The 20134-nt window shown below is 48.1% G+C and overlaps 1 protein-coding gene across 1 annotated transcript; it reads right to left on the bottom strand.

The window, feature by feature from the left end:
• Window positions 1-3521: 3521 nt before the first annotated feature.
• On the bottom strand, window positions 3522-19702 carry LOC126523049 (uncharacterized). Its single transcript, XM_055066676.1, has 5 exons — window positions 19658-19702; window positions 18928-19053; window positions 13926-16574; window positions 12733-13131; window positions 3522-10406 (listed from the first exon to the last, which is right to left on the bottom strand). The coding sequence occupies exons 1-5, from the start codon at window positions 19700-19702 to the stop codon at window positions 10092-10094; spliced, it is 3534 nt and encodes a 1177-aa protein (XP_054922651.1). The 3' UTR covers window positions 3522-10091.
• Window positions 19703-20134: the final 432 nt, after the last annotated feature.

The raw sequence follows: 20134 nt of genomic DNA, 5'->3' as shown, positions 1-20134 counted from the left end.
CAATTCCCGGTACGTGTTCTGGCATGTAACCGTTTTTCTTCCACGCCGACTTGGTCCACAGCGTGTACACGTCACTGGATATGTGCCGTTCTTCAGTGAACCTATTTAAAGTCACATCGAGTCGCTGGTACGCGCAACTGGGTATGTATACCGGACTTCAATGACAAACAAGAAAAAAAAATCCTTTAAAGCTTTTCCAGTGCTGGCAGGAACCGAACCCCCGTCACACATGCCCAGACACGGGCCATGCGCAGACTTTGCGGCGGCACCGCTAGATGGCGCAACGTGTGCAAAGTGAAGCACGATAGAGGAGCGCGGCTGCACTACACGCCTCATACAAGGCACGTCTCGGCGGTGGCAATGCGGCGTGTCGCTGTACTTTGCTTCAATGCTAATCGCATTAACGTCGGCAGTCATCCTGATATATGGTTTCTTCCGGATTTTTTTTTTTTACTTTGCGGCAGGGTTCAATATAACTGTGTTCGAAGCAACCTGGTGATCCTACTAACGCACTGTCGCTCACAATGGCGCAGCTTGTTAAGTGAAATATAGTAGCTGTCTACATTTCACAGTGGTTAAAGAAGATAGAAGAGAGATAGAGAGAGAGAGAGAAAAGATCGTGAAGTAGTGAAATCATGCTATTGTTGTTTTATTTTGGTTATATTTTTATTAAAAACACTTGTAAAACTTTGTGCTTCTTGGCCAATCCGCCATAGGGGGTATGAGCCATTCTCGAGAGAAAGGAAGTGCGCATTACCTTCCTACTGTACCTGCACTGCACTGGAGGGAAGGCTTTTTTTTTTTTTTTGCAACCAGTGCAAGGATAGCAGAGAATGCGGAATTATTTAAGTTGGGCAAAAATATTAAGACTAGGCGGAACGCAAGCCAAATACGCAGAAGAAGCACTAAAGAAGTGCCGAGACATAGATTGCATGGTAGGAGCGCCCTTCACCCGTTCCATGACCAATTGCGCTTCTTTCATGTAAATAAGAATGTCCTGCGCATGTAGTGTGAAAGTGTGTCACGGGAGGGCAATACGAGGGCTGTTAGAAAAATATCCGACCTTATTATTTTTTTTTTGCGAACACCTGATGTAAATGAACCAAGCGCGCTTGCATCAGCCGACCTTGAACCTTAGCGCGCGTGCACGAATTTTTTCCCCGCCTGCCGATAGCGTCAGTCGCTGGGACGGAGCGTTTGAGTGAGGTAGTGCGCAGTGCTATCGTCGGTTTTTTTATTGCAAGGAAAATGGCGGAGCGACTGGAGCAGCGCTACTGCATCAAATTTTGCCAGAAACTGGGCGACAGCCAAGTGGAAACAGTTCGGAAGATTCAGACGGCTTTCGGTGACGATGCTATGAGCAGCACACAGATCAAGGAGTGGTACAACCGGTTTAAAGACGGCCGCACATCGGGGGAGAGCGAGCCACGCTCCGGTCGGCCATCAACATGCCGAAGTGACCAGGACATTGCCGAAGTGAACGCTGTGGTGATGCGGGACCGTCGTGTGACTATCCGAGAAATTCCATGCACATTCCATTACGACCTAAAATTTGGCCATGAAGAGAGTTGCGGCGAAATTCGGGCCGAAGCTGCTCACGGTGGAGCAAAAGCAACTTCCTGTTGAAGTCTCACAGGACATGCTGGATTCCACAAACAGTGACGCCGATTTCAAGAATTACTGGTGATCACCGTAATCACTGGTGACGAGTCTTGGGTGTACGGATACGACCCGGAAACCAAATCCCAGTCGTCACAGTAGAAGCATTCCACGTCATCAAGACTAAAGAAGGCCCCTCAAGTGCGCAGCAACTTCCAAGTGATTCTGACTGCTTTCTTTGACTCCCTCGGTGTGGTACACCACGAGTACGCACCACAGGGTCAAACACTCACCAAAGAGTACTACAGGGATGTCCTCCGTCGCCTACGTGACGCTGTGCGGCGCAAGAAACCGGAGTTGTGGTCAACAGGAAATTGGCGCATCCATCACGACAATGCTCCTGCACATTCCTCGCACTTGATTCAGACTTTTTGGGCGAAAAATCAGACTCCTGTAGTTCAGCAGGCTTCTTACCCTCATGATATGGCCCCCTGCGACTTCTGGCTGTTTCCCAAAATCAAGAGGCTATTGAAAGGAGCGCGATTTCAGGCAGGAGAGGACATTATGGCTGAAACTACAGCTGAGCTAAACTCCATTCCGGAAGAGGCCTCCTCGGAATGCTTCCAACAATGACAGCACCGCTGGGAGAAGTGTGTGAAGTCCCAAGGAGACTACTTTGAGGGTGATTAGGTTTCGAACACTCCAGTTATATCAATTTTTTTTATTCGACCAAATGTCGAATACTTTTCTGACAGACCTCGTATGTGATCAATTTACCGCAGTCGGAGCTCTTCATTACAAGAAAATCGGGTCAAATCGTTCACAGCGAGGCGGTGCTGCGTACATTTCAATGCTTGCCGCAAACCATCTACCCACACTAACGCAGCGACGGTGCTGCCACCTGTCGCTGAATCTTGCGGCGAATCTACCATCGTTTTTATGTCACTATTTTGCAAATGATTTGTTTATTAATATTAGTTTTGAGCTGCCCAATCACCATTGATTTGGCGCTCTATATGGCCATACATAGACAACATTTGTGCCAATAACTCTATAGATCATGATCTTTGTATTCCTGCGTTCTGAGAAAGGTGGGGTTCGGTGTTTTATTATCATTACGCGACATTTTTATTGGTGCAGAGGGCAAACAACGCAAGCGGTAAAGTAGTAGTCGACTAAATATAGCTCTGATCCAGAAATGTGCGCAGGCTCTTACTTACGCTTCATCAGCAAGCGAACCGGTCATGTGATTGCGCAGCATGTTTTGGTAAAGCACAGAGCTAAGGGGGTGTGCCATATGGCTGAGGGCGCCTCTTTCAATAGATTGGAACGTACCTGCGAACGTCGACTATTGCAGGCTCGATCAACCTTGATCAAAATTAACCGGCACCAGCTTGACCCAAATCTTAGCAACGGTAGCCGCCACTCCATCTGAACACATGGACGGACGGCGCTTCTTCATAAAGCCACCCTCGTCGTTGGATATAGCTTAAACGGCAGGATTTTACCTTTTATACTTTACCTGCAGCCGTTTAAATTTGCAGACACACATACTATTCATTTTGTTCTTTACGCCACAGATCTGCTGGAGTCGATTGATTGAGGAAGATTTGTCTGCCATAGCTGAACAGGAAACGGTGAAGTAGAAGATGTGATCATACGTACGCAAGGCTGATGACTGGCTGCAGGTGCCTTGGTTTCAGTGCTGTCGGTTGCAATCTCTGGCCAGGATACAAGTTGCTCATGGCCGAGGTGGCACGAAGCTACATGGTTTAATGATATCTGAGCTTGTCGTCGAGCAAGAGTTTCCTCCCTAGCTGTCGCTCACTCACCGACCGGTCAAGGGCATCTTCCGCTTCAAGTCGTGTAAGTCGCGCGCAATTCAGCAGGCACAGTGACACACGGACGAGTGATTCGTCCCCTTGTTTTCACCATCTCACACATCTTTATTTTGTACCAGCAGATCGTTACACATAAGTTACAACAGTCCTGGCCGCGCAGCACCGCTGCTTGCCAGACCGTCAGAGACCCGCATGCCGTGAAAAAGAAAGCGGGCTTGCTGGACGGAAGCGAATAGTATGCACCGAAAGTTTGGCCTCCTGTCACGCCCGGCATTCCAAGCACATGTCAACACTACCACAAATGCCGCTCGTCTATCACGAACCCACGTTACCAAGCCCGCTTCGTTGACTTCAAGTTTGAAAGTTTAACACATTTCTACGACCCCCCCCCTCCTCGTCCCTTGATAATGTCTTTGGGCATGAGTAATGCTGTAGAAGGGTCAAAATAACTTTCACCACTCTAGCCGTGAAGCAGACAAAGCCTCGGAAGTATATATGTTTCAGGGTACAATTTTTTATCAACGCATATATTTAAACAACTGAGATAATTCTGGCATTAACGGCACTAAGCTTCACTGACATCAAGAAGGTCAGTTCATGTTTTTGCGCTTGCTGACCAACTACTCGAATCTTGCTAGCGGATTTATATTGGCAGCTGTGCGCCCTCCCTTACCCCCGTTCAAAAAATTTGAAAACAAGCACGACGTGCATTGAAATGAATTACTGCCTTTCATAGGTGACCGGCAAATTCATCTTGCTCGGTTATCAGGCATCATGACACTTGATTTGCGAAACTGGTCGGAAACATTTGCAGAAAAAAAAAAGGAAAAGAAGAAGCCTGCGGAAGTACCAATTCTTGTCCCAAGGAGTCACTAACTCGCTGCTGTGATGTGTATGCGACTTCTAGAGAAATGGCCAAACGCAAATCGGCTCTGAGGAAAGATACCGGCGGAATAAATGTCGGAGAGGAAATCGTGGGCTCTTTGGCCGTACGCATTCTCTCTCTCTCTCTCTCTAGCATAACTACAACTTTTCGTAAGTCATACATAAGTCGTTTACAAACGTCTTCACGACGTTTAACAGTGGGCGAATCGGGGGAAGTCTCAGCCTCGAACTCACGTTTCGACAACATGGACTTTTCTTCATCGTGGTAAACATTATTGTCTGAGCTGTGGTAAGGTTTTATGGCGTCGGCTTCACACTGGGACCATTTCTTGTGTACTTTTTCGCCGCTGTTGAATTCAGACCTCAATCTTCATGCGAACGCTTTGCCTTTCTTTCTTTTTCGTGCTGGCGGAGGTTAGAGTCGCGAAAGCGACTTTCTCTCCACGACAGTGCCGTCGGTTTTGCGGACTCGTCTAGCAGTGCCTTCGTCTACATTCACAGATCTATGGTCACCCTCAACCCGTAATCACTGTTTGTTCACCCGAAGAGGTCCTACGTACGTTCACGTTGCGTCTGATGAAGCATGCAGCGCGGTTTCTGGTAGCACGGCAGACATCGCCGATTTTCTGCTTCCAGTTGGTTCAATGTGTCGTGACGCATGACACTGGGGTTTTTCGACTACAATTTAGTGATGTCAGCTGCGTGAGTCGCCAGCACGGAAATGACAGGCAGTGCGTGGATTTCAATGAATATCGCCCTCTTTGGCGTGCCTTCGACTTGTTTTAAGAAAAACTTCTAGAAACTATTTCTAATCACAAAATTTTTGTGCGGTGATGCTTAAAGTTATTCTCCGAGTGATACCAAGAAAGTGATTTACAGGGCATCTCACTTGGCTGTAAACGTAAATAGTTGCGATATAAAATATAATTACCCATCGTGTATATTTCTTTCTAAACATAATCCACATATAGCGACGCAGGTGTTCGGACTTGTCTTCAATGTAAACGAGAAACGGTCCACTCGCAGTGAAGCCTGCCAATCCGTAGAAAAATCCACGTGCTCGTGACTTGCGAATTCGAGCAACTTTTCCGTTGAACACTTACTTTGATGTGGGTTTAGCAACTATGGCGTCATTAAAACAATTTTGGCATTAATGTTTATATTCTTGCAATAGGAATTTACTGCTCTCGATTCCCACTGCGCTTGAAGCGTTCCGAGCTGACTTATTATCTGAATTTCTGTCTTCTTTCTCTCTTGCTCACCCCATCCACTCGCCAAAGTTTAGGTAGCAAACTGGACAAAGTCTTGTTCACTTGCCTGCCTCTCCATCTCCCCCCCCCCCTCTCTCTCTCAGCACTGGACGACCCTTTTGGAAGAAAGCGTGAAATGTATATATTTTCTTACAAAAGTTACTAGAGGGAAGTGTGGCGCTGCGATTGTTCAGATACCATGGAAATGATACGGCTAGTACACGGATTTGTCCAATCTTCCGTGCTTGTGGCTTCAGACGTTCTTGCGATATCGTTTACTGCGGTTTACCTACCTTTATTGGCCCAAATTCTGAAGCAATCCTATCTTTTCTAAACGCCAGAGGCGATAAGGCTCTGCGCGCATGCATAAGCACTGCAAATAGTTGTACTTTGCAACGCCACATTTTGTTACAAATGATCCATTTCTAAAGTCACAAAAGCCTTTTGAAGCGAGAAGGACGAAGATTAGGCAAATACAACGTGCTGACCATCATTCCCATGCTCACCGAACCACCGTGCTTGCAGCTTCCGTGGACCCTAGCACCAAAGCTTTCTCCAGTAATTTTTTTGTAGGAAACTCCACGGTCAAATGCACCCGAGGGAGACGTGAAAATAAAGTGAGAGGAACTCTACCCGTCCACAAACTTTTCTTTTTTTACTCATGCACGTAATATTCCGCTCGGTTTTAAGCCAACCAGCTCACGCAGAAAGCGATCTCTCCGAAAGTGATCCCGCCTCTTGACGCTTCGGGCTGAAGCATTTCCCCACTCTCACGTCGACGGTGCAACTGAACACACCTTACCTCACTGCGGAAATGTTCTAAGCAAATTCACATCGTAACGGCTTCTACCAGCGGGGTTTCGTTTCAAATACCGTAGACTCATTTGCTGCACTCTAAACACGATATGCTTTACGTAAAGGAGCGGGTTCTCGTGACTTAAAGGTAACCAGTACTACTTACCTTCAATAATTGTAACGTCCGCACAAATTTGGAAGTTCTGAACCTTTAGGCCAGGCCCCATCCCTGTAAATTTTACCAGCACAGATGCAAGTTTGCAACCTCGCAACATAGAGGCAACGTGGCACAACAGAACCCAACACCGAAGCTCGTGCGACTGTTATCATTCCATAAAATAAATAGCGCTGATTACTTCTAAATTCCGAAAATGTGCACCTGCAAGAAAGGTATTGTGTTTAAAGTGTAACTGGCTTCACTAACCACACGAGGCTCAAGTTACGTAGAAAATCAAGTAGAACGTAATTCGAACGTATTCAAGGAGTTGCGTCAGTGAGTCTAATGCCGCACGTTGGCAGGTCACGGCTCAAATGCGTCTCACGCGCCGTCTCTTAAAGTGAGAAATATAATGTATGACACTCAGCCCCGATTATAGCCGGGACTGACAGAAATGCCGTTGCGTGAGAAGGCGCGCCTCAAGTACGCTCCGTGAAGTTGTCGCGCGTGTGCGTTAACTTTCCTCACATGTGCACCTTGACAACGTTTCTGTTCCAGGCTTAAGCCGTCTAAATGCGTCTGTGTTGTTAGCGCGAACCGCACAGCGCCTACAAACAATCGTTTTCGCATAATAAAGACGAAGGATGCGGAAAGATATCGCTGATCACACGAATGAGCGGAATTTTTTTTTTTTTATTATGAACTGCTAAAATGGTCGCATAGTAACACAGGACGAGCACAAAAGAAAGTATATGTACAAGAGATATTTACAATGCTGTCTCTCCAGCTTGGGAGCGACTCGCTTTTCGTATCCACTCGTTTATGTAGGTGAATCAGAACACTTCTTTTATGCGAAGCGAATCACTCAGGAAACGCCTCTTGATTCGTGCAACCGATCATGACAAAAGAGAGCACTCTGCCCGAACCGAACCCTCTGCTACCGTCAGACGGGACGATATAAATTTTGAATTTTGAAGGAAAGGCCAAATGAACCATTAAATATTCTGAAGTCACAACTTGAGCTTGTCTAGATCATATGCCTACAATGTTGCTAGCCTTGTGGACAGCGTTGCTTTGCTTTCTACATAGGGTACAACTTCACCGTTACCATCAAATAGGTATTCGTTCTGCGTTCATTTTTTTCTACCTTCTCTTTTTCTATAAGGCACTAAACAGACTGAAAAAAAAAAGAAATTTAGTGCGGGATCTGTTCAAGCTCGTCCTCTCAAGACTACCGATTGAAAGCATCCCGTGAAAAGACGCAAAAGAATTGTAAAAGCAGCCCAGCTGCCATTTGCAAAAGAAATTTCTGAACACTGTGTACAAATTCGATCAAACATGGCATGAATGCAAGGTCTATCCTTCACAGCTTTCGCCCGCACCACTATACGAAGAAACATCAGAACATTCACTACTTTCTCGCAAGAAACGTGCACAATTTGTCTCAGACAACCCACTAACTTGGTATGCGACGACTTATACACGACGACTCAAGTGATAATACAGCTCACATAACAGGATAACAACTCAAGCACAACATAACACCAACAGCCGCTGGTCGCGTCACAAACCATCTCACACACTTCGGAGCCCCGCTTCAAGATGCCTGACCAATCCTGTACGCCAATCCATACGCCAATCTATACGCTGATACATGTCTCTCAAGCCAGTACGCCTCTAGAGCTGCCGAGTGAACGGTTCATTTAAGCCCAGAACTGGAGGGAAAAGTGAAATGAGTTTGTTCGCACGCTTTTACCCGGGAACACAGGGAGACGCCTTTCCGAATCTCACCATGAGCCAATGCTTGCTATAACCTGTAGTAAATGCGAGCTAGGTTGACCTGTAAAAGCCACTTCTAGAGGAACAGACGAAATTACCAGGGCCTATCACTTAAAACGTTCAGCGCCGTTTCGTAATTGCTTCGCAATAACATCGACATAAATGTTTGTTCAGAACATGTGAGGCTTTTATTATATTCTCAGCTTATTGCTGTGCGCATGTTCTTTAACAGCTTGAGCGGAATTGATAAACCCACTAGTTAACAACTCTGCTTCTGTACAGGGTCTGAGTTTGCGCATGTGAGTTATCGTAACCACACAAAGCGCGTGCTCGCATTTCCTAGATTTTCTGACGGCCAGAGAACGAATAGCACGTAGATTTTCTCTGACGTTTACGTAATTTAAATTTCGCTTCATCGTTATAGTTAGGACTAAATACATTTGACACTGTTGACAATAAAACTCATAAATTTAGCAAGGGATTCAGGCTAACCACTGATAGTAGTTTCATGGACATGAATGTTATTTATCGATCATTTCTGGCCTTTTGCGTGTGACTCGACTTAATGTTCCCCAGCAGTCAAGGACTGTGAAATTTCGTCCGCTTTTGAGGGTTCGCGACTATGTAGGATATATATTGCCGCCACAGACCATCCACCTAACAAGTGGTCGCGACGCGATCATTTGGTGCAATGCTTGCTGGTTTCACCAAGTAACCAATGGCTGTTAATTAGGAACTATGCTGTGGTGTACCGCCATTTTTGCCCCTGAAGAACCACATAATAAAAGCCAGCAGTAAGTCAGGTGCCGGCACCGTTTACTCTGTTTATGATGCTTAAGAGGAAGCTTTAGCTCGGGCCCAACTCCGACGCGGCCTATTCAAATACATGTAAAACGCAAAAAGCTTTCTAAAATAACCCCTGAACCAATTTTAATGAAATTTGTTGCATTTGAGAGAGAAAGTTAAATTCTAGTGACTGGTGGAAGCGGAATTTCGATTTAGGGTTTGAATATTGCTAAAAAGATTATTTTTAATTCGCTAGTTTGGAAAGAAAAGAAATAGAAGCACGAAGTTTACAAATCAACAGCTCTGCGTCAAAAACAGATATCACAGTTCTGTAGACGGCATCCGTTAGATCAATGAAAGCGGACAAATTCGACGTGTCATTTTTTATTTTCCGTGAATGTCTTACGTTATGTACAAGAGTTCTGCAAAAGCTGTATTTCCATACAAGTAATTTTTCTTTAGATTCATGTGTAACGCATCAATTTTGTCCGCTTTATATGTAATATTAGATGCAATTCACAGAATTGTGATATCATTTTTCATTACTGAGTTACAGAGTTGTAAACTTGATGGTTTCGTGTCCTGAAAATTTTCAATTTTTGCCAAGTTTTAATAAAAGATTGACGACCTAAATCGAAAATTCGAAGCCAGCAGTCACTAGATTTTGAGTTTTTCTTTTAAATGCAACAAACCTCGCCAAATTTGGTGCAGTTGTTGTCAAGGAAAGCGAATTCTCCTTCTTCATGTATTTAGATAGGAGCACCCGAGCTAAAGTTTCCTCTTAAAATGCTTCACGCTACCCTATTTGTGAACAAGCTCTGTTCCTCGTCACGTAAGCAACGAACCTTTACGGACTTTGAAAACGTTGGCCAGCGACCGAGGTGCAAATCCGTTCCTTAGCCAGGATGGTCTGCGGCTTGTGGCGTGAGTTATGCCCTGGCTTCTCTCGTCTGCTCCTCCAAGGAAATGGCTTTACAGATCGCAACGGCACGCAAAAGCTCAAAGAGGCCTGAACTGGATCATGTCCGTTGCCGCCGCCGCCAGAGCCGCAGGGTCAAACTGCGGCAAGTCGGCGATCTGCAGCGTCCCGCCGGCACCGTCCATGAGGCTCACTTTCTCGCCCAACCGGACGGGTCCGATGCCGAACGCGGGCTGCTGGGCCGAACCGCCAAGAAGCAGACCCTCCTTCTGACCCTGGTGCCCGCCCCCGCCGCGACCAAAGTTCTGCACGCCCTGGAAAAGGTTCGCCGGAAATGCCGAGCCAGCGAAGTTGTTGCTGCCGCCGGCGTCTTTGGCCAACGCCGCCAACTTGTTCTGCAAAGGAAAGAAAGAAGCGAACGACAACGATAAGAGCGGCAGGGTACTTCGAAACTGCTGCTCTAGCGGGCCATGACGCCCTCCGTCACATGGGCATTGCGATCGACTGCCGGTCTACTAAAGAACATTTTCCAAGCGTTCGGCTTCTGCGACAACGGCAGCTTGCTTGACACCCGCTTTGGCTACGCCCTGAAACGTGTGTAGCCAAGCTGTAGCTGCTTTGAAAAGCCGAATTGAAGCCGGGTGTACCGGACAGCTACCGTTGGGGGACAGCAGGCAAAGCTTTGCAGAGACGCTGCCGCAGTTTCTGCGCAATGCGGAGCTGCACGTGCTTTTTTTATGTCCTTTTCTCGTTACATCCTGCGGAAAATTATTCAAGTAAATTGTCAGCAGCAGTGTTGCCGAGCGTTGCACTGCACTGTGACGTTGAGTGAGTGCTCGGCTCACGTTCGTAACTTATCGTGATGCTGGTATACGAAGGAAGCTGACATCCGCATTGTGCAAAATTCTGATAGTGCGCTTTTCCGCAAGGTACATTTGATGACGATTGCGGATGCCTGTGGACGCGCTAAGGAGACATATTTGTGGCATGACTACGCAATCAGATGCGATCTTTCTGTGCCAAGCTTATGACACGCGACTCTCAGCCTCGACAGCTAGGGCAGCAAACGTATCTGATATACTGCTAGGAATGATTCTCATGCTAGGAGAAGCCGACTTTCTGACTTGCTCATTGAGTACGCGGGTCCCATTGAAGCGTTCTTGGGAGCTCCCATCTAAATACATGGTAACGGAGACATCGTTTTTCTCTGTAGCCACTGCATTGTTTTTCATGAGATTTTGATGAGGGCATTTAATATGAAACGTTAAAATCTAGTCACTGTAGAAAGAGCATTTTTTTATTTAAGTCATAAGTGCTTTAACGAAAATTATTGAAAATCGCGATGTTTCTGAAACCTCGAGTAATAAGTATAAACTCAGTAACTCCGCATTAAACAAACTGACGTCATCACTATGTAAACTGCGCGTAATAATACGTCTAAAGCGCACAAAATTGGTGTATTGTACAAAGCTGTCAAGTGTATCAGTTATTTGTGAGTAAGACTATTGCGAAACCTTCGTAAACCATTGTAACAACTTCACGTAAACTGTACGTTATTACATCACATTTGTTCATTTGAGATTCTCTAACGGATGCAGTTTACAGAACTGCGATATCTGCTTTTGGTACAGTGTTTAAGGCTTGTAAGCTTCGTGCTTTTCTTTTTTTTTTTTTGGGGGGAGCTTGCCAATTTTTTGGCAATTTCTGTGAAAAAATCAAGGTCGTAAATCAAAATTTTGCTTTAGCACCACTAGAATTTTACTTTCAGTTTGAAATTCAATAAATTACATTCAAATCGGTCCTGCGGTTGTCTCATAAAACTGTACCACAGTGACCGTTTGGAAGTATCACGTGTATTTGAATGGAAAAATTGTAATTGGCCCCGAACTCAAGCTTGCTCTTAAAGTCAGTGCTTTTTTTTCTCTCTCTTTCATTTTTCATAGTGAGTTAGTAGAAGCTATTTCTTTTGTCCTAGTTCTTCTTTGTGTTCGTGGTCCTCAAGTGTTTACCTTTGGAGGGCTACAAACCGCGTGAAGTGTTTGTACTGAAGGGGCACGTGGTTACAGCATCAACTTTTATATCCACGATTAACGGAAATAGAAGACAACGCTCCGCTAAATACAACCGCTACTTGGACCTCTAAAAGTCCAATTCTGTGCTCAACCTAACTGAACTGGGGCTGTATACCTTCAGCTGACGTGGTCTCCTCGCGTTCTGCAAAATTGTTGCTCCGAAAGAAGCACTGCCACGGGAAGGAACACAAACGTAGTCAACGCGAATTTCAGGAGGTAGAAATATAGATTGCCCCGGAACACATTCGACGTTCCGGGAAACGCGGTTACGTTCAAGATGTATCGCGTCCATCTCTTTTTTAATGGACTTGCATCGTGAATTACATCACCAGCGGAACCAAGAGAGAAGCCCTATACTTAGCCAGCGGGGTATTGAGCGCGCCGCGTTCGGGAAGCTACACTGTTGACACTCGTACGTGTTCCGCGTCACCATCGTACGTGAAACGCTATATCTGGGACTTGTCGTATACTTTAAGAAGCGAGCATGGTGTATAATTGTTGCGTAGCTTTAGCCGTTGACAACACGGGGCCAATACCACAGGAACGAAGATCCGCGGGAGTTCCTTGTCTTTTTATAGCCGCATGTATAGAGTTGATCGAGGAAACTCGTCACAGAAAGGAAACACAGTCCGAGCAAAACACGACTCACCGCATCGTGGAGCGGGACAAGCACTTGCGAAACTTTCCCGTCGGGGCCCCTGATGCGCACATCCACGGCCGGCCGCGGCGGGAGGTCGCTCACAGGAATGTGGACGTTCACCGGCTCGTTGTAGCGCAGCTTGGAGCTGCCCGTGCCGTGGATGAGGTTCTTGGGGAAGACGCTCTGAAGGCTGTGGCTGTCCACGAGCAGTCCGGCCACCTGGACGTTCAGCTTGTCGTTGAGCTTGACGCTGGCCGCGGCCGGAAACGGCTGCTCGGCGTGGCTCTTCTGCTGCGAGTGGTGCGAGGCCGAGCCCTTCGGCTGGCGACCGGGCTCGCCGCGGCCGGCGTGCTCGTTGTTCAGTATCTGTTGCACGGCCCGCAGGACGTTTTCCGGCATCTGGCCGCCCTGTGTGAGACGCGGGGGAGGGGAGAATATAGCCGGATATGGAGTTATTGGCCGAATTCTTGGAATGGTTCCCCTCTGTCCAGTTAACGTACAAACAGATGTCCTGAGCTTAACAGTAACACGGCACTCGCTGAATTTGACTAGCAACACCAGTGACCAGGGGATTGACCATGACAACAAGGAATTGTTACCCTTAGTTTCAGTTTAAATGAAGAGGTGCTTCAAGCAGCGATAAATTTCAATGTTTTCGTCATTTTTAGCGCAGTCTAGGTGCGGAATCGTGTACCAGGCAACGTGTTTTTCGATTTCCTTTAGATAGGAGAGACAAACATACGGCGCTCAACGCAAGCACACCGAACGTAACCGAAATGACAACTACGCAGCGCCAGTCGGCTGTCAACAAAGACAAGTGAAGTAGTTATTGCTTTGTTTCGGAATGTATAGTGAACTCAGCACTAAGGCACAATGAATACGACGACTAGACGCAAGCGCTGGAGATTGCTGTGCAGCACTTGTTGCGTCCATTGGAATACACTAGGCATTACTTTTTGCTCAAATGGTGGTTTGTGCACTCGTAAAAGCTTGAGAGAGGGGTAAGGACCATCTTTTTCTCACAGAACAAGTTCACTTGAGCGTCTACTATGAAAAAGCGACATTACTGGACAGCCAACCTATACCTATCCGATCAGAATTCACAGCGTCGCATTCTGCAGTGCATCTCATATGAAATTAGGATCCACCCCATGTATACTAAACTGCTCAATAAACACGTTTTGTCTCTCTTTTTCTCTCACCTGACTTCCATCCACGACGATCACTTCTGGCTTCGGAAAACCGCCCGCCGACATGATCGCCTTCTTGGCCGCGTCCACGAGCATGTTAACTTCGAAGGGTATGTCGTTCGCCCCTCCATGAGGACCATGCCCGACCGGTGATGCAGGCAGGGGAATGGGCTTCAATGCTTGTATGCGCACGTCCTTGATACCGTCGCCGTCTCCCGTTCCCTTGTGGTTCACGTCAAACAGGGGCTCGACCTTCAGCTCGATTGGCACGGGCCCCTGCGTGATGACCTTCTGAATGCCCTGGTTCTGCGGCACGTACAGCTGATGCGACTTGAGCATCTGTTGGATCGCGTCCTGCGGCTGACCGAACAAGAACGGCTGTTGGTGGGGTTGGTTGAGCTGCTGAAGCTGTCGTTGGATCTCCTGTCTTAGGTTGTGAAGGTGAGGTCCCTGTTGCTGGAGGTTACCTGCAGCCAGAAGAGGAGATGCCACCTCGATGATGGGAACGCGTAACGGCTGGTTCGGGCCTGCGGCTGCCAGGAAGTGTAGTGGCTGCATCAGTGGAATCTTCTGGTGGCTGGCCAGTAGTTCAGCCAGGTGGTGATGCTGAAGCAAGTTGTTCTGCTGCTGCTGTTGCTGCTGCTGCAGTTGTTGTTGTTGCTGCTGCTGTTGCTGTTGTTGCTCCTGCTGCTGTTGTTTGTGCTGCTGCTGCTGTTGTTGCTGCTGATGCCGATGTACGGCCTTGAGTTGCTGCCCGTAGACCTGCGCTTGAGGGTTGTTGATTTCGACCAGGAGTACCTGAGCGTCCTGCGGAGGTGGGGTTGGTTCTGGGGGAGGCAACGGCAGCTGCCCGCCTCCTTGTTGATGGTCCGGCTTCGGTGTAGCGTGGAAGCTACTGCGAAGAGGCGGCGGGGCGGGCTTCGAGTACTGCGGTTCGGGCTGTCCGGACGCGGTATTAGATCTTGTCGTCGTTTTTCCTAATGAGTGAGCTTGCCCGTAGTGCTGTTGCTGGTGCGGAGCGAAAGGGCGATGCGAAGGCGTCGTTATACCCTGCGTGTTTAGGCCGTGATTACCTTGGCGGCTGTAATCTATGGGAGAAAACGGCCCCTGTCCATCGTCCCCTTGCTGCGTTCTATCCTGCTGGTAGGTTCCCCGGTGGTACTTGTACAAGGTTGTCTGCGTCCTCGGTTGCTTAGGAGTCGTCTGGTACCGCGAGTCGTACGCGGGCGTTCTAGCTTGCTGAGATCCCTCTTGACTGTCGTAAGAACCGGAGTTATGCGGGTTTCGTTGGTAGGTTTGTTGTTGTTGTTGGTGTTGCTGCTGCTGCTGGTGCTGCTGTTGCTGGTGTTGCTGTTGCTGCTGTTGTTGCTGCTGCTGGTGCTGCCGCTGCTGCTGGTGCTGCTGCTGCTGGTGCTGGTGTTGCTGCCGCTGCCGCTGCTGGAGGTGCTGTCGCTGTTGGTGGTGGTAGTTTTCACGAGAAGACTGCTGCGCTTGCGTTGCGCCTCCCTTTTTGGAAGAGAGATAGCCCTGTTTGAACGACAGTGTCGAGCTCGGTTGCGTCGGGCTCCTTTGGGTTGCGTCGCTCACTCGTGCTGGGTAAGCAGTGCCACGGTGGTAATCATGCTGCCCCTGCTCGTTCTTTTGCGTGGTAGTCCCTTGGCTGTAGTCTGACACCTGGGCTGATGCTCCTACGGTCACACTTCTGATGTCTTGCGGTCTGTACCCCTGGTTGGCATACGTATCTTGCTGGGCGGCTGTAGAGTAACCAGCGTCCTTGCTCGTTTGGTCCGATTGTACCGGTGTTGTGCTCTGGTACGACGAGGAGTCGTAAGAGTTGTAGACGCTAGCTGTTGACGGAGGCGTCTGCTGCTGCTCCTGGTTCTGTTGCTGTTGTTGCTGGTCTTGGTAGTGCTGGTACCTGGCGGCCGCTTTTTCTGCAGCGTCGCCTCCGATGCTCACGTACTGAGTGGAATGTGGCGTCCGTATTTCGTACGTGTTGCTCGTCCTCGGCCTCTGCGTCAGCTGCGGTCGCTTCTCGTAACCACCCGCGGCCCTCTGCTCCTGCTTGAAGGTCTCCTGACTCGCGAGACTCGCGCTCGACGGGCTCTGATGCGCAACTTGACTTGCCTGACTTACACCCTGGGCCGACTGCTCTGTGCTCGCCTGCTTCGATTCGTAATCGACGACAGACGCCGGTGTCGGATGCGACGTTGTCCTGTGCTTGTACTGCGGTCGCGACGTGGGCCGGTACTGGGGCGTCCTTTGAGGCTTGGGGAACGTTCTCGCATGGTATGTCTTTGGTCTTTCCTGTGTAGTTTCGCTCTTCTGCGCTTGGCTCACGCGTTTCTGCTGGCGTTGTGTGATGGGCAGAGATCCCTTTGACGTGACCACGATTCTCCTTTCGTTCTTGTTGGGTTGGCTGAACACCGTCCCGCCTTGCTCTGCGCCAGAGCTGGTGTCTTCTTCGCTCTTCTTGGGTACGGGTATGGCAGACGCGCGCGGTATCTCATAGCTGGTGACTAAAGAAGACTCCTCCTCCTTCTCCGGCGTCTTGGGTTCGAAGAAGACCTGGCTGCTCCGCCCCTGTTCGACTCGTAGCGCGGAATCGGAGACTAGGCCTGCCCTGAAGGCAGAGGCAGAAGGTCCCGACACGTCTTCGACCTGCGAGTTGATCAATAGCCGCAATAAATAATTTATTGGTATGGTTCACGTCACTTACACGCACGGCATGATGGCGTCAGTACTTGCGCGACTTATGTACAGCACATTGAATACCGAATGGACAGCCAGCGCGACAGTTGTCTGACATTTTCGTTCTCTTATATAAACAAGCTGCCTATGAAAAAAAAAAAAGCTTTCTTGATAATAGGGTGTCTGTTCACGCTTTTGCGAGTTTGAGCTTTGGTAACATAAAGATGACACGGCCTAGACAATAATTCCTGTGATCTTGTAGGTCAAACAGGTACACAAGACTGTGCAGTGAGCACTAGAAATGTTATTACTAAAATTCTTATACGATGCGCACTTAAACAGTAGTGCAGTGGTCGCGTGCATTGGTATAGAATAAGGTTCATTTTTTTCAGGCTAAAAACGACGGCAAATGAGTGACGGACAGCACAAAGCGCTAGGTTGTGGGAGGACGGGCATTGAGCTGTAGGGCGTTGGGCTGGTTCTTGTATGTACACCTTTGTCCTTGGCTTAACTGTTGGCCTGTTAAGCACGAGCTATAAAACCCGTACATGCGTTTGTGCCAATATTGTCCATGACGAGCTTTACCACGTGGCGCCGCGGTTTATTATAAAGTTTTGATTGCTACGCACAAACACCACTCGTTAATTGACTTAAGTCTTGCAAACATGTATGAGTAGTTTTGTATATTAGGTGATTATGCTAAGCTGCTTGCATTCGTTTTATTGTTACTTGTATAGGCAAGTACTTCCGAAATACTCGTGTGTGTTTCGAGAAAGACGTCTCCGGAGCAACATTCATTTTTCAATAATTTGGATGAAAAGAAAATATCAACCGTAATCCTACACATATATAGTAAGGTGCACTGTCAAGAGGAATTTCTAAATCATACGGAGGCAAATACGAACACTTCAACTGTATCGGAAGAAAGGTGTACTATTATTGCTAGGTTACACTCGACGACAAAGTTAGCGCCACCGGACTGAAGATACATGTCACCACCGGACTAAGCATGTCAGCGAGTTCAGCATCCCCCCCCCCCCCCCGCCTCCTAATTCTTGGCCCATCTCCTGCTGTGAGTAGGTGACATATCTTGAAGGCACATCATCATCATCATCATCACCACCGCCATCACCACCCTACCCCCTAAACCATCACATATGCTCTGGCCTCCATCCTGTGGCATTGTCTCCTACCTGTTAGACTACCACGTAACAGTATGAAGCGGCAGGTAGCAAGCTATACGTACAAACATATACTCGGTAGGCCTTCGTGTCAAATTTTGTCAGCAATAAGCTGGTTTTCTCTATTTCAGTGGGCCATACTGTTCATATTTCTCGTATTTGGGCGCCAGGAATTCAGCAGCACGTAGTCGAGGCAAGGGCAAAAAAAAAAAAGAAAGACGTGATTCGGAGCAACGACTTTCAACTCAGACTGGACGTTGAAAGTCAAGATTTTGTATTCATTCTCGGTTCTCGTACCCATCTTAACTCGTTAGCACTCCAACTAGACTTTAGATGAAGAACTTTAATATACTAGGTGGGTCACCTGCCGTGGCGGCGTAGTGGCTTTCGCGTGCCGCTGCTAGGCCCGAGGGCGCGGGTTCGAATCCCGGCCGTGGCGGCCAGCATTTCGATGCGGGCGAAATTAAAAAACGCCCGTGCGCCGCGCACTGCTGGGCGCACGTCAAGGAACCCCGGTTGGTCAAAATTGATCCGTAGACCCCCCCCGCCCCCCCTCTTTCCCGCTACTGCGTGCCTCATAATAACATCGCGGTTTTGCCACGTAAAACCCCAGAACTTGATTTGAAAATACCGAGTTGAAAAATTCACCCGAATAAAATTATTTCCGGAAGCTTACAAGATATAGGTTTGCCGCCTAATGAACGTGCTTGGTAATTGTTGGGTCAAACTGATGTGGCAGCAAATGCGACGCTTTATGCACTAGGGGCCAGCAGTCACTGGGCCGCCAAGGCAACAAAATACCCTCCCATTACCCCTTTTGTTTATCGGCACTTCATTTGGGCGGCGTACGCAATGAAACAAACTTATTGTTGCGTTTGTATTGCACGTATTGTTCTGCGCAAACCATTTGTTTGTTTTTTCTCTCGCTCCTGCAGCCACCCTGTCCGTATAGTCTATTTCCTTCTCTCTTTCTCTCTCCTCTGGTGCCCGCTACTCCGGCCTGCTCCACGGCTTTCACTTTTTAACTCTGCACGTTGCACCAAAAAATTGGCGCGCTCTACGCATTATCGAGTCACATTCGTGTATACGCGGTTACTCACTCAGAGAAGCGCACGACGAAGCTAACAGCTAGTTGCATATACCTGCTGGTTTCCTGCGACGCTGTCCTTCACAGGATACCGTCCAAGTGCGATGGCACTCGACTCTTTGGCGCTCGCATCCAGCATCGACGAGGGTGCGGAACCCACTTCGTAGCCGTACTGGTAGGTCTGCAAAGGAAAGGAGCCGTAAGATTACAGCGTACGCTTAGGGGTTGAAAGTACGCTTAGGGGTTGAAAGTACGCTTAGGGGTAGAAAGTACGCTTAGGGGTTGAAAGTACGCTCAGGGGTTGAAAGTACGCTCAGGGGTTGAAAGTACGCTTAGGGGTTAAAAGTCAGTGCTGTCGAGCGACAGCCTGAAGCACGGTCGTGTTGTAAACGGCTCCGCGTTTTCAAAGGCATATGTGTTGCCGTTTTGGTTGCTCCTGTGTTCGTGTTTTCTACGCGTAACCTTTCAAAACGTGAACTTGAAGCGTTATTGCTGTAATATTGCTATGTATAGCGGAAGCTGCGAGGCCTAGCGGAACGGTTAGAGTCTATAACTTGGTACTATACCGTTGCTGTAGGCGCATAATCTTATCCTGTCCATTTCCCTTCTTTTTAAGCTTAGGGGCCGCTGACGTAATTATTAATAGTCTCTGGTTAATTCGCCCTCTCCTGCAGTATGGGCTCATATCGCAATGAGAATTCTAAATATTTGGTCAAACAATTTTACTTGATGTGGACACTTCCTCTGCGAAAGCTATAAGAACCTATAATTGAGAATAAGGAGACTTTGTGGCAGGTTCCACTACCTATAGTTTCAAACAGGATGCACATAACGTACAGCTCTCCAAACTTCACTTCAGAGCCTCAACATGACGGTTGTGTGCGTCGGAGGTAATTCGAGACGAGACGTTCAAGAGCTGCAGTTTGGGTTATGAGATATGTAGTGCCGCAGTATACTATTGACAACCCGGGTTTCGTTGACTTGCACCTAAACCTAGCCCGACTGTGCTCGCATTCCGCCTCCGTTGTAACGTGACCGCCGCGGCCGGGAAAAAAATATGTCCTTAACCGCGTGCTCTGCAGTTTCAAACCATGTAACCCCTGATCCATCGCTAGCGAGTAACCGTCGTACAAATCACCTAACGCTGTCTGGTTAGAGACCAGATTTGAACAGAGACTAGTTATACGGGCTGTTTGTTGGTCTCTCGCGTCGGGAGTAAACCGACGGCTCCTGCCCCGTGTGGCCGCCGGAGATTATATTAC

Source organism: Dermacentor andersoni, chromosome 6, assembly GCF_023375885.2.
Source record: "Dermacentor andersoni chromosome 6, qqDerAnde1_hic_scaffold, whole genome shotgun sequence".
NCBI lineage: Eukaryota > Metazoa > Arthropoda > Arachnida > Ixodida > Ixodidae > Dermacentor > Dermacentor andersoni.
This window is presented reverse-complemented; position numbering and strand designations above follow the sequence as displayed.

What these genes read in the sequence shown, in the direction of transcription:
- LOC126523049 (XM_055066676.1), bottom strand. Translation starts at nt 19,702, where the DNA reads ATGTGCATCCTGTTTGAAACTATAGGTAGTGGAACCTGCCACAAA. An exon ending in GTAGTGGAACCTGCCACAAA is followed by an intron (nt 19,054 to 19,657) that starts GTCTCCTTATTC and finishes TTTCCTTTGCAG; the next exon opens with ACCTACCAGTACGGCTACGA. An exon ending in TTGTCCCGCTCCACGATGCG is followed by an intron (nt 10,407 to 12,732) that starts GTGAGTCGTGTT and finishes TTTCCTTTGCAG; the next exon opens with AACAAGTTGGCGGCGTTGGC.